General features: G+C 36.3%; 1 protein-coding gene and 1 pseudogene across 4 annotated transcripts in view; one reads left to right on the forward strand and one right to left on the reverse strand.

Annotated features, from left to right (window-relative positions):
- Positions 1–5,169: 5,169 nt before the first annotated feature.
- The window catches only part of LOC116576090 (complement factor H-like), a 76,645-nt gene continuing 66,602 nt past the window's right edge, over positions 5,170–15,212 (reverse strand). For all 4 annotated transcript variants that reach the window (XM_032317899.1, XM_032317898.1, XM_032317897.1 and 1 more), the window contains 5 exons: positions 11,971–12,147; positions 11,069–11,245; positions 9,905–10,078; positions 6,017–6,199; positions 5,170–5,585 (listed from right to left, as the gene is read on the reverse strand). In XM_032317899.1, the coding sequence (XP_032173790.1) occupies positions 5,389–5,585; positions 6,017–6,199; positions 9,905–10,078; positions 11,069–11,245; positions 11,971–12,147 (908 nt within the window). In that variant the 3' untranslated portion in view covers positions 5,170–5,388. The remainder of the gene's footprint in view (positions 5,586–6,016; positions 6,200–9,904; positions 10,079–11,068; positions 11,246–11,970; positions 12,148–15,212) is intronic.
- LOC116576097 lies at positions 14,162–15,196 on the forward strand (annotated as a pseudogene).

The raw sequence follows: 15,212 nt of genomic DNA on the forward strand, positions 1-15,212 counted from the left end.
GGAACTGAATCTGGGTGGGCGGGGCCTGGGGAAGGCGGGGCGGATTCCCGCTCCATCGTCTTCCCTCGGCCGGGCTTTGCGCTTGCGCGAACTGCAGGCACGCCCTCGGGTCTCAGTGACCCGGCAGTGGCGACCCTGATGATTTAGCTTCTGCTCCGTCGGTGTTGCGTTCTGCCAGACCTCAACCGCTCTTGTTCCATTCAGTTTCAGTTCCACAGAATTAATTGAACTCTTGTGTTCTATTAGGGTTTCAGGCCTCTGAGTAATTTTCTTAAGGGCTTTTGTTTATTAAAGTCTTATTTTATTTTATTATTTAATAAATAATTCTATTAAATAAATATTTAATAAAATATTTTATTGCACGCTAGAGGTCCCAGGATTTTCTCATTGTTTTAATTTATGTGGCGTGACAGTAACAGTAACAAAGAACGCTCCTTTGTCCCAGGTTTGCCCCGCATGTTCTGAGGAGAAAACTACAAATGATCTTCAAAATCTATTTTAAAATATTTTTGGCCACTTTGAGATAAAATTTTCAAAGCTTTATTGCTTTTTGAGTTCAGGCGTTATTTGGAGAGGGGAGTTTCCAATAGTAATGAAATAACGTTGCTTATTTAAAAAAAAAATCTGTGAGGCAAATTAGTTTCCAATTATGGTTTGGCTTCTCCCTATGGATGTCACGTGCCAATGGCTTTTCTTACTGAAACTCTTGCATTCTCTGGAAGATGTGGAGGTAATACCTACGTCATAGGGTTTCCATTAGAAACGATTGAGGTAATGTATGTGATAGGTTACACAGTCCTTTACAAATTTCCAGTAATATATTTAAAAACTCTAGAACAGCGTTGAGAGAGAGTGATGGTTTCCTGGTAGGGGGCTGCTGTGCACACCTGGGGTCCTGGCCCCTAATAAATCAAATTTTGCATATCAAAAGTTAAGGGCAGAGTATCCATCCACCAAGAAAAAAATAATCCTAATTATTTCTTTGGATGGCACAGTTATACAAAGAAAAATTCCACATTGGCTGTGCAAAGATGAGGCCTTCCACAGTATCTGCCCACCACCACCAATTGGAGAGACCCGGAATCCCACCTAGGAGCGCCCTGCAAGTTGGGCTGCTCCTACCCTTCGGACCCACCAGACCTTTATTCTGAAGCATCCCAGCCACAAGGCCAAAGTTGGAAGAGCCCAAAGGAGGACAATGCCCCAGAACCTTCTCCCTTTAGACCCTGACCCCAGCAACAATTGGGTGTGGGATGATGCCAGACTGTGTTGTTGACTAGGTCCATTGCAGCACAGCTACTGAGGTAGCCTCTGCCCAGGGAGCTGAGGAAGATTATTCAAGGGACTATTAGAAATAGATACTAAAAATAAATAAATCATAAGTAAATACAAAAATGGCAACGTACAAAGGTGTAAAAAAAGGAGATTAATGAACACTGGAAAGATGTCAGAAACCAATAAAAATAGAAATTTACGAAATGAGAGGACAGATATGATGAAAGTAAGACTACTCTGCATACTTCTCATATTACTTTGACTTTTGAAGCATGCAGGTGTTTGGGGCACCTAGTGCCTCAGTTTGCTTAAGCATGTGAATCTTGGTTTTCAGCTCAGATGATACTCTCTGGGTGGTTAAATTGGGTCCCACATCAGGATGGTCCTTGGCATGGAGTCTGCTTGAGTTTCTCTTTCTCTCTCTGCCCCTCCCTCCTTTCTCTCTCTCTGAAATAAAGAAATAAAATCTTTTTAAAAATGTAAATTTTTAAATATTTTTTTAAAAAAGTTTAGCTTAAAAGAGAAAAGTGAAATCTAAAATAAAAAAAAAATACTAATGCAAATAAATGTAAAACTCTATTAATTTGGTAAGTGAACCAATCAGAGGTAAGGATTATTTCAAGTCATTTCTAAAAAAGATTTTATGTATTTATTTGACAGAGAGGGAGATCACAAGTAGGCAGAGAGGCAGGCAGAGAGAGAGGGGAAGCAGGTTCCCTTCTGTGTAGAGAGGCCGATGGTGGGCTCCATCCCATATCCCTGGGATCATGACCTGAGCCAAAGGCAGAGGCTTAACCCACTGAGCCTCTATTTCAAGTCATTTTTGAGGAGAGTACTTAAACTCGAGTCAAACCTCCAGGGACAAAATAAATGCAAAGGCATTTTAACCTTCATTCAGTAGTTTAACTGCTAATAGTAATGTTTGCATTATTATTTTTTTAAAAATATTGAAATATAAGAATAAAGAGAAAAGACAGAAAATGTATTTAAAAGTTTCTTATTCCTGCATTATTTATAATACTGAATTGTAAGATCCAATAGGAGCCAATGAATTTTAAATTTCTACTTCAGATTTCTCACAAGTAAAAAGATATTTAAAGACATTTCAACAGGATTGAACATTCCCATGTAGTACCAATAACACAATTCTTGTGTTTTAAACAGTATTTCCCATTTAAAAGAATCAGACCTTTTTGGAAAGCTGTATGGGTATTGGTCAGGGAGGTATACACTGAGGTATACACTGAGACTATAGCATTGTGTTGTGCTAAAAAGAAATGACTAGTGTGTATAACAAAGCAATCAGGAAGACTGAGTTCAAGAGGCACTCAGTAGTCACATTTGAGATAATTTGAGCTTCAAAGAATAATGACCATAATTATTTGTGACCAATTGAATAAATAAAAATTCCATGCTGATAGATGTTGGAAAAAAAAAAAAAAGAAAAAATCTTTAAAGCCATCACTGGTCACTATCATCAAGTTCTTACTCTAAATATTAGAAATTAAAGAGCATAAATTTACACCCATCTTCACACAAGAATGACAATTAGTTAGTACAGAAAAAGAATAGGATTCATTTTAAAATCACTGTTTTGTAGCTAACAATGAAAACGATTAATTATACGCTATATTGATTACAGGTTAAGTGTCATAAATAGATTCCACAAGCATTAGGTGAAAAGTTTTGGAGAAATAGTATATATATATACCAATATTAACAGCAAAGATAACTTGCCAATTGTAACAATGTTCCTTTCAATGTGAGAAAACTGGCTGTCGTTTGTGTTTCAGATTTAGATAAATTGACTCCATTGGAGACAGCCAGTTTCTCATTCTAAGAATGCCACTGGATTTGATGCAAAATGAAGTAATAAGATATCACCTTGAAGTATTTTTACCTTAATTATATATTTATTTTCATCTTAAAGTTTTCATGGTTTTGTAGAAGATAAAAATGTTCACAGTCAACTGATCTCAACTAATTATGTTGTTTGAAATGTATGAACATAAAAATCATATTTCAGACTCTTGTTGTTGAATGATTCCAAAACCCCCTTGAGCAGCAAAATCACGAGGATATCATTAGATTTGAAGATCATTGTCAAAGAGGTCCTCATAATTCTCCAAATATACCATCTTACTTTTAATATATTCTTATTTTATTTTAATTTTAAAATGATTTATTTATATATTTAAGTAACCTCTACAGCCAACGTGGGGCTCAAACTCACAACCTTGAGATTGAGGGCACACTCCACTGGTTGAGCCAGCCAGGCACCCAAATAAAATAACCACCTTTATTGTAGTTCAAAGGTGATACAAAGATAGAAAACATGGAAAATACAGGTGAGCATTAAGGACTTAAACACCAACTCTTTTTTTTTTAAATTTTTACTTATTTTTTAAATTTCTTTTCAGTGTTCCAGAATTCATTGTTCATGAACCATACCCAGTACTCCATGCAATAGGTGCCTTCCTTAATACCCACCACGAGGCTCACTCAACTCCCCACCCCATGCCCTTCCCAAATGCTCAGTTTGTTTCTCAGAGTCCTCAGTCTCTCCCCCTTCTGGTTGCCCAACTCCTTTCTCCTCTCCATCTCCCAATGTCCTTCATATTATTACTCATGCTCCACAAATAAGCAAAACCATATGATAATTCTCTCTCTGCTTGACTTATTTCACTCAGCATAATCTCCTCCAGTTCCGTCCATATTGATACAAAAGTTGGGTATTCATTCTTTCTGATGGAGGCACAATACTCCATAATATATATAGATCATATCTTCTTTATCCATTCATCTGTTGAAGGGTCTCTTGGCTCTTTCCATAGTTTAGTGACTGTGGCCATTGCTGCTATGAACATTCAGGCACAGATGGCCTTTCTTTTTACTACATCAGTATCTTCGGGGTAAATACCCAGTAGTACAATAGCAGGGTCATAGGGAAGCTCTATTTTTAATTTCTTAAAAAATCTCCACACTGTTTTCCAAAGTGGCTGCACCAACTTTCATTCCTACCAACAGTGTAAGAGGGTTCCCCCTTCTCCACATCCTATCCAACACATGTTGTTTATGGTCTTGTTAATTCTGGCCATTCTAACTGTGTAAGGTGGTATCTCAGTGTGGTTTTGATTTGAATCTCCCTGATGGCTAGTGATGATGAACATTTTTTCATGTGTCTGTTAGCCATCTGTATGTCTTCTTTGGAGAAGTGTCTGTTCATGCCTTCTGCTGATTTTTTGACATGATTATCTGTTTTGTGTGTGTTGAATTTGAGGAATTCTTTATAGATCTTTATAGATCTGCACTGTCACTTGTAAATATTTTCTCCCATTCCATGGTTAACCACCAACTCTTACCCCTAATATTTCTGAATTCAACTATAATTATTATAAATATTTTATTGTACTTCCTAGAAATCTTTGTTCTATAAACATTTATGCAGGATCAAATTATACTCTGTGTGTGTGTGTTTATACTTGATATAGGAATTTTTGGTCATTTTCATGTTATAGTATGCCAGTTACGTACCCAATTAGATTCTAATTTCTCTTTATGATTTGTTCAAATTTTTATGTGTGCTAGATATCTATCTTGTAGAAGATCTTGCATTTCATCATTTGGTAGATAAGCAAAAGTAGATAATAACTACTTACATCTTATTACTAGTGTAGGTATGACATAGTTAGGCCTTTATTTTTGAAGTGAAATAACCTTAAAGATGGAGAAAAGCATTTTCTCCCATTTCCTCTGAACAGAGAGTCTCAGACAGTCCCAGAAGTTATGGAAGAAGCTTTGAAAAAGTTAGAGGGAAAGATGGACAAAAGTAGGCACTGGAGTGATTGAATCTAGTTTCTTGCTTTAAGTATTTTATGAATAGGACATGAAGCATTTTGGTTGGCCAAGTTTTAATGAGGTGCTTTTAAGAAGTGATTTATTCATTCCTCTGATTATCATCACATCATGCATATAATATTCAATACAAATTCTGATTTAAATACAAATGAGTTACACAATACTTGAAAAAATAAACTGAGAATTGGATTGATAATGAAAAATTCTGAGTAAATGTACATATTTTAATTTTAGGACTGCATCTTAATCATTGTTTTATCCACATTCAGGATATAACAGTTTCCCATCCTGACATATGGCTCGGAATGTACGCTCTGGTGTCTTTTTACGATATCCACGAAGACATTCAAATTCAATCACATCCCCTGTTGGAGAATATATTTTTTTCTTATAAGACCATCGAAATGTTATATTATGTCTTCTCATGGTTTCTTCTGATGCTGTACAGGGCTCTAATATATAAAAAAAAGAACATAAAACATTGAAAACAGAATTTCAGACTTTCAAGTAGAATCTTCTACACTGGTCCAGGGCTTCATTTTCAAAACCTTTTCAAACCAATTCATTGAAAGACCATTGAGTCCATTTTAATCACTTTAAATGATTAATGATGTAAAATGAGGTACTATGTTTAAGCTGTGATAATTAAATGTTGTAAGCAAAGATTCACAGTATCAATTTTAAAAAGAAGAAATCAAGTTCTTTCATTAAAGGATCTTTTGCTTGAACAGCTGGTTTTTTCCCAACTTTATTTCATTACACATTAGTATTTGGTAGTTAGCATTCAACAAATGTTTGTTAACCCATGACAAGTCTATTAATAATAGCAAAGCATCTATTATACTGATTTTCCCAGGATCCATGAGAATAGTGAAATATTTACCTAAGCATTTTGGTGGTGATGACCACTTTCCATTTCTGCATGTTACGGTCCTGGGTCCCTGAAGTACATAGTAGGCCTGACATTTGTACTCTACTGACGATCCCAGAGCATATGCTGCTAGTGGGAATGAGGTAATGTCTCCATTGTCAACAGATGGAGGAGACAAACATTTTCCACTAGGTTCTAAAAAAAAAAAATTTGATTTATTGAAAGACCAAAGAAAAACAGGTTAAAACAAAGCAAATAAAAAAGCAATATCAAGACTTGTGATTTCTGCTGACAGAAATGATTCATTTAAGAAATTTTATTTTATTTTTTAAAAAATATTTTATGAATTTATTGAGAGAGAGAGTGAGAGTCAGGGAGACAGAGAGAGCAGAAGCCAAGTAGGGGGAGGCAGGGAGCCTCCCTGGGCAGGGAGCCTGATGAGGGGCTCCATCCCAGGACCCCAAGTTCATGACCTGAGTAGAGGCATACACTTAAACAATAAACAATGGTTAAGATGCAGTCCTAACATTAAGATATGTCACATTACATATGTTATAAAAATATGTAACATTAAAATAACCAACTGATCCACCAGGCACCCCTGTTGAAGAAATTTTAAACACTTAAACTGAGAATCACACTTTTAAACCTTTCCTTTATAGATCATATTTTATGCCACATAAAAGCATACATAAAGCATTAACATATATGTCTGCTTTACCATATTCTGGTGTTAAAAAGTGTTTTTCCTCCTGAATCAGTACTGGGCAGATGGATAGGTAATAGGAACAAGGAAACTTTCTTGTTACATACAACGTACTGCAGTTTCTATTGGATCTCTAGTCCTTGTTTATTGATTGTCATTTCTATTACAAAAGGAACATCGACTTTGTTAATTAAAGTGAAAGAATTACACATTTGTGTAATGGGAAAGGGAATTGCTGGCTTGCTGTTCTGGACAGAATGAGGTAGGAAACTTTGTGCTTATTCCTTCTTCTCAATATCACTAAAAATCCTGAACATGTTATAAAGACCAACAAAAGAGATTGTGAAGGATGCAGAGAAGACGTCGATCTGATCTGAGGCCTTGGTATTCAAGGAATTATACTGCAGTGAGTTGTTTGGGTTTTCATGTTGTCGCCTATGGATCCTGGACTGGGCACTGAAGAAGACTGGAAGCTGCAATGAGATCAAGTTCAGGGGAAAAAAAGTCCCAAGAATTGCCTGCTGTCTTTAGCCAAAGGCTCAGGAAAGGAGTATTCTAGCAAGACAGATTTTTTTTTTTTTTTAACAATACTTGAATTACTCCTGAAGAAACTCCTACAAGAAACCTCGACCAGCCCTCTCCCCATGTTGATCAGAGGTCAAAGGTTCCAGACACAGTCAGGGAACAAGATACCTCACTGCTTTCCATGGTGTCAGTGGAGGCCAAGTGGGAACCCTGGAGTTGCACTCTGCAGTTATGGAGGCCTGATAAATAAGATATTTCAATAAAATCCAGAGTCTTAAAATACAGCACCCAAAATTCTAAAATATATTTGAAAATCATTCATCATAGCAAGGACCTGGAAAAATTTCAGAAGAGAAAAGATAATCAACAGATCACAACACTGAGATGGCACAGCATTTGATGATGGTTTTCAAAAATCTAGTGGGAATAATAGAACTGAAAAATATAATAGTGGAATTAAAAAAAACCTCACTGGATGGACTCAATTATGGATTACAGATGACAGAAGGCTAAATAAACTTGACTATAGAATATAAATGACTCACTTTGAAAATAGATTGAAAACAAAACCAAAAAAAATTTCAAAAATATGGACAGAAAATTTCCCAAATTTTTACAAGGCATAAACATTCATATTGAAAAAGCCAAACAGGACAAACCCAAAGAAAATCTTGCCAACATACACCATAATTAAACTGAGGAAAAGTAAAGGAAAAGAAAAAATCTCAAAAGCAGCTACATAGAAACTATGCAAACTAATAAGGGAGAAAGAATTCAAATGTCAGTGGGGTCCTCATCTGTGACCTTCAAAGCAGAAAGAAGTGATAACATTTTTCAAGTGCTAGAAGACAAGAACTGTCAGCCCTGAATGCTATATCCCGTCATTGTATCCTTTGGGGTTTAAGGGAGAGAAGAAGATATTCTGAGACAAAGGGAAACAGAGCATTTATCTCCAGCAGATTCGTCTTTAAAGAACTGCTAAAGGAATTCTTCAGATATCAGGAAAAAGATAACAGAGTAAAGATTGAGACTTCACTAAGGAAGAAAAAACAACAGACTGAAAAAATAAGGGTAAATATGATGGACTTTCTTTTTCCTAAGGAGTTTGTTAGGTTTGGTGTTTGTGTGACATTATATCATTTGATATGGGGCTCCATATATGTACAAGAAATACTCCAGACACTTACATTTGAACTGTGGGGAACATATGGGTGCCTGGGAGGCTCAGTCAGTTGGTTAAGTGTCCACTCTTGACTTTAGCTCAGGTCATGATGTCAGGGTTGTGAAATTGAGCCCTGTGTCAGGCTCCAAGCTGGGTGTGGAGTCTGCTGAATATTTTCTCTCTCCTCCCTCTACCACTCCAATCCCTTTCTCTTTCTCTCCCAATAAATTAAAAATAAAATAAAATAAAATAAAATAAAATAAAATAAAATAAAATAAAATGTGGGGAGGGTGAATGGACTTAAGTGGAAGTACGGTTTCCTCATTTCACCTGAAGTGATAAAATGTCAAAACCAGGGGGAAAGTGACAAGCTATATATTTGCATCTTAATACCTTGCGCAACCATGGATAAAACTATACAAAGAGATAGGCTTCAAAATAACAAAAGCATATCAAAATAAAATTATTTGAAAATGTTCCAAAAATCCACAGGGATGGGAAAAAAAAAAAAAGAAATGGGAGTGAGAAACAGAGGAAAGAAACTCAAGGCAAATAACAAAATGGCTGACCCAGCCCCTAATCTATCAATAATTACTTTAAGTGTAAATGGTTTAAATTCTTCAGTTAAAAGACTGAAAGTGGCAGAGTGGACATGCGAACAAGAGACGACTATATGACAACTAAAAAAAACTAACTTCAATGTGAAAACATAAGTGGGCTCAAAGTAAAAGACTGGAAACTATATATGCCAGGCAAAATTTGATTTGAAAAATAAGCAGCTATTATATCTCCTCCTATAATATTTCCTAAACTCTAAATACTTCAGTGTCCTATAACCAAGTTCTCAGAGTTTTTTTTCTATATATACAAATTCTCTGGTTGAGCTCAGCTAGAAACCTACCTTTTTATAGTCCACATGCTGAAGAAGCCCAAATTTATATCACATTCCATGATCATGCCCCAGCTGCTGATCGATTGTGTGTCTCAAAGTGAAGTAGCCCCCACCCCCAACATATGTTTAGTACATTTATTCCTCAGGAAATAACTGAGCTTCTTAACACTTAAGATAGAGAATTTTCTGGGCGCCTGAGTGGCTCAGTCGATTAAACGTCTGACTCTTGATTTCTGCTCTGGTCATACTCTCAGGGTCATAAGATACAGTGTTGGGCTCCATGCTCAGTGTGGCATCTGCTAAAGATTCTCTCTCTCCCTCCCCTCTGCTCTTCCCCTCACTGCTTACACGCATATGCTCTCTCTCTCTAAAAGAAGAGAGAGAGAAAATTTTCCATGATTCCAACGGTCCTAATGTGGCCAAGTATTTCATAAAATAAATATATATTATCACTATGCAGTCCACAAAAAGAAAAAATCGGATTTTAAGCACCATCATTTTATTTGAGATTAAAAAAAAAGAGTTCATAAGAACTATGTCACTATATTTATTCATATTGACATATTTAGTCCCTAATATATTCTCTAAAACCCAAGGTGAAATAAGATACTTCACCTGCACACTGAGGTGGTTGTGACCAGTTCCCATTAAAACATGACACTTCTACTTCCCCAAACAGTTCAAAAGGTTCGGTGCATTCATAACGTGCAGTCTGACCAGGTAGATACCTAGGCTTCTCATCTAGGATAATAGCATTTTCCACTTTGGGTGGATTCTCACAGGAATTATCTGAATAGAAAGAAAAAAATAGCATCTCTAACGTAATGATCATTTTGAGTAGCAAGTCAATGAATGGGATAAGGGAGATTTAAAATCAACACTTAATCTGTCATGAAAGAGTGCCAATTTAGGAAATTTACATATAAGATTGAAGAAAAGGAGATAAATATTTTTTGGTAAGATTTAAGCTTGTATGAAAATGAGAGTTTTTCTGGACATTTCCCATTTTTAGTAAAATCAATATTACAAAATATATAAATTCAATATGAATTTGTAAACCACAAGAAAATAATAATAAAAAAATCATTTGATGTCATATTTTGGCTTGCAATCATCCTGTTTATGAATGTGATTTTAGGCCCTTAGAAAAATAAACACAGTAAGCACCTCCTTAGACAATAAATGAAGAATTAACACACTTTGAAGAGTACTAGATTTGAAGGGAGAAGATGATTAACCGAGGATTCAAACAGGAGATGAAGAAAAGAACAGAAAAATACATGTTTAATTTCTAAAAGCACTCTTCAATTATAATTATTATTATTTTTTTTGCAAATGCTTAAGGACATTTCAATGAGAATTCAAAGTGTAATTCACTGGTGAGATTTGGGTGGGTGTAAAGAATAATAGGCCACAGCTACAGTTCCTAAACTGGAGCACACATTGAATCCCTTGGGAATTGTTGAGACACTTACAGGGTTGCAGCCCCAGAGCTTTTGACACGACAGGTCTGAGTGAGCCAGTGAATTACATCTGCATTTCTAACAATTGTCCAGAAGATGCTGATGGGGCTATTCCAGGGACCATAGTTTGAGAACCACTGGGCTCAGACTAACCAATGAGTACACAGTTTCATTCCTTTATGTTAAAGCATAAACCTTCTTTGACCTGGCCTCAAACAATCATCTACATCCATTGTTTAAATGACATTAGAGGGAATTGTATCTTATATTACTTAAGACATTTTGATAAATAGATTCTAAAATTTTATCGAAGTACCTTTGCATTTTGGCTCTCCTATCCATTGGCCCTTAATGCACTGTATAAAATTGGGTCCATCCAATTGGTAAATCTTTGGACACACAAAAGTTACTTTTTCTTCTGACCTATATAAGTCCTTCTTCGGGCCTATGGGTATGGCAATACCAAAGTCAGGTAAGCCAAAACAATCCGTTTCTGAAAGAAAAGAACATGTACTTCTTTGGTAAATCTTTTAAAACACATAATGACCAATAACTAGAATGTAGAATAATAAGTACACATCAAACCAGTGGGAACTAACACAATTTTTATAAGTTGAAAAACTGTGTTAGAAGTCTTTTGACTTAATTATATTGAATTGTCCTATGTTTATCAAAAGTAAAATATGGGGATGATGATAAGGGAAGTCTGAAAAGGTAGAAATACATGTAATGCTTGATATCACATTTCTTCCACTGAAATTCTTTTTTGCTCATATGAGCCACCTACATTATGTATGTATTTGTATTTTTTGCTTCTGTCAAAATCTGTTACTTTTAATTATGTTAAATATCTTAGAAAAGTATAGACTTATAAGGAGATAACTGATAAACTAACACTACATTGAATAATGATATTATTACATCATAATAATGCTGAGCAGGGACCAGCTGTGATCCAGGCACAGAGAGGAGTCGTCTGTGGACGTGTATCAGAGGATGTCGAATGTGCGCATGAAGTGACGTGAAAGTGAAATAATTTGGGCTCATGCTTTCATACTTTTATTATTAGTAGTGTTATTAATTCTCTACCAGACTCCACAAGTTTCCAGAGATACCTTGTTAAATTCTAGAATTACTGCCTGGTTTTATATTTGTACCCATTTATGCTCTGAATTAAGAATATTGATCAACTTTAGAGTAAAATTAAATACACTGTACTTATGCATTCTGGTGGATGAGACCATTTTCCTCCTAAACACTTTATAGATGCAGATCCATTAGTCCCAAAACCTTCTTCACATTTGTATACTATTTCTTCTCCATCCTGGTAAGTGTCTGATTTGTGAAGAGGAAGACTATGTGGAACCACATATTCTGGTGGTGCACAAGGAAGCCCTAAAAAAAAAAAAAGAAAAAGAAAAAGAAAGAAAGAAAGAATGACTCCATATTTCATTAACTCTGAAATTTCATTTTAGGTACTGGTTGCCATATTTGGCAGTCTAATTAGAAAGGAAGTGGTAACACAGGAGCTACGATCATAACACAGAGAAGGTGTACAAATGCTTCGTAAAACCACCACTCTGATGTGTGTCCAGCTGGCAACCTGAGCAAGAGCTGGAAACTAAAAAAATCAGTATATTATCAGCTGTAGCAGCTTCTTTCTAGATATGTCTCCTGAGGCAAGGGAAACTAAGGCAAAAATAAGCTATTGGGACTACATCAAAATAAAAAGCTTCTGCACAGTGAAGGAAATAATAAAACTAGAAGGTAGCCTACAGAACAGGAAAAGATATTTGCAAATGACATATCTGATAAAGGGTTAGTATCCAAATATGGAAAGAACTTATAAAACTCAGCACCGAAAAAGTGAATGATCCAATTAAAAATGGGCAGAAGTCATGAACAGAAAGTCTTCCAAAGAAGAGTACAGATGGCCAACATACACGGAAAGATGCTCGTTATCACTCATCATCAGGGAAATACAAATCAAAACTATAATGAGATACCACCTCACACCCGTCAGAATGGCTAAAATTAAAAAAAAAAAAAAACCCACAAGAAACAACAGATGCTTGTAAGTATGTGGAGAGAGAGAAACCCTCTTGCACCGTTGATGGGAATGCAAATTGGTGCAGCCACTCTGGAGAACAGTATGGAGATTCCTCAAAAAGTTAAAAATAGAGCTACCCTGTGAACCAGCATTTGCACCAGTAGGTATTTACCCCAAACAAACAAAAGTCTAATTCAAAGGGATACATGTACCCTGATACTTATAGCAGAATTATTTATAATAGCTAAGATATGGAAATGGCCCAAATGTCCACTGATAAATGAATGGATAAAGAAGAGGTAGTAAAGAGGAGGTAGTATTATGCCTCCATCAGAAAGGATGAACACCCAACTTTTGTATCAACATGGACGGGACTGGAAGAGATTATGCTGAGTGAAAGAAGTCAAGCAGAGAGAGTCAATTATCGTATGGTTTCACTTATTTGTGGAGCATAAGGAATAACACAGAGGGCATTGGGAGATGGAGAGGAGAAGGGATATGGGGAAACTGGAGGGGGAGACAAACCATGAGAGACTGTGGACTCTGAGAAACAAACTGAAGGTTTTGGAGAAGAGGGTGGTGGGGGGATGGGTGAGCCTGGTGGTGGGTTTTAAGGAAGGCACGTATTGCATGGAGCACCACGTATTGCATGGAGCACCACGTGTGCTGCATAAACAATGAATTTTGGAACACTGAAAAAAAATTAAATTAAATTACAAAAAAAGGAAAAGAAAAGGTAGTATGTATATTACTCAGTTGTAAAAAAGAATGAAATCTTGCCAATGGCAATAACACAGATGGAGCTAGAGACTATAATACTAAGTAAAATAAACCAGAGAAAGACAAATACCATATTCCAGTTAGGCAACATACAGTGTAATATTAGTTTCAGGGTTATAATGATTAAGTGATTAATCAGTTCCATAGAACAATCAGTGCTCATCAAAGGGCCCTCCTCAATCCCCTTGACTAACTGGAATTTTAGTGAAAACTTTAAAAAATAATAAAATAAAAAATAAAAATGTCAACATATTTATGAAAGAGACTGTTAGTGCTTCTTAAACCATTATAGTGGATAGCAAAAAGAAAGCATTGAGAATTAATCATCTTACGATTAGTACCATATATTGTAAGAAGTCAGGAAGAAAGTGATAGGAAAAGCAACAAGAACACAAAGCTGATGGCAAAGCAAAGCAAAAGTTATATACAACTTACATAAATAGGTAGGAATATGAATAGTCATACCTATATGAATAGGTAGGTTTAATTACACTACACACCTAGTCCTAGTTTTAATTAAAAAATTGTCATCATTGAAAGTGATTCTAGGTGCAGGAATTGAAACCGCGCTGCTGCCAACAAGAACTTGAAAGCTGCAAATTTTCAGCCTAGGAGGGGACCATGGTGGGGCCTGTGAGGCATAAGAAACCAATCAATTACTCACAATTGGAGAATTCTGACAGCGGTGATGTCTGTTTCTGCGACCGCACCTTTAAATAAGAAACCCAGAACAACACCAAAGGAGTTAAAACTAGAAACAAGGAAATCTAAGCTGAAGAATCTCCAGAAAGAAGATATCCTACTACAAGAGAAAACACTTAAAAAAAAAAAAAAAGGATGGCTTTAGATGACAAGCTGTACCAGCGAGATTTAGAAGTCCCACTAGCTTTATCCATGAAGGAACTTCCAAAAGTCACCACTGATGTAGAAGAGGCTCAAGATAACAGCATCGAAAAATGTGGCAGCAGTGGAATCAGAACAGTGACTAAGTCTCCCCATATCTCCAATTGCAGTGTGGCCGGTGATTATTTAGATTTGGGTGAGATTACTGAGGAAGATGATTTGCACGGTGTTCAAGGGAAAAGAAAAGCAGCATCAAAAGCTGTGGTACAACAGAGGAAGATCCCTTCGGAAGGCGGTGAGGACGACAGTGCTAATGACCGAACCAGACTCTGCAACTGGTGGAGAATCTGAGGATGACTCTGCTTTTAGTGAGAGTGAAGACGATGATGAAGACTTCACCATGGGAAAAAATAAAGTGAAAGAAGTTAAAAAGAAAGAAGTGAAGGTAGAATCCCCAGTTGAGAAAAAGAAGAAACCTAAATCCGGATGTGATATTTTGGTGACTTGAGAGATTCTGCTCCAGCTGCTGTGAAATCAGAATCTCAGCCTTCACCAAAAAAGGTTTCTCTTTCATCTTCCATTACAAATACGCAGCCGTTCACTGAAAGCAGAAAACCTAAGTGGGTCCCACCAGCGACATCTGGAAGCAGCAACAGCAACAGGAGCCCACTGGCAGGGGTGTCTGTTAAGTCTCCAAATCAGAGTCTCCGCCTTGGCTTGTCCAGATTGGCACGAGTTAAACCTTTGCATCCAAATGCTGCTCATAGCTGAGTGTGGCAGTAAACAA

This window comes from Mustela erminea, chromosome 17 (assembly GCF_009829155.1).
Source record: "Mustela erminea isolate mMusErm1 chromosome 17, mMusErm1.Pri, whole genome shotgun sequence".
Lineage (NCBI taxonomy): Eukaryota > Metazoa > Chordata > Mammalia > Carnivora > Mustelidae > Mustela > Mustela erminea.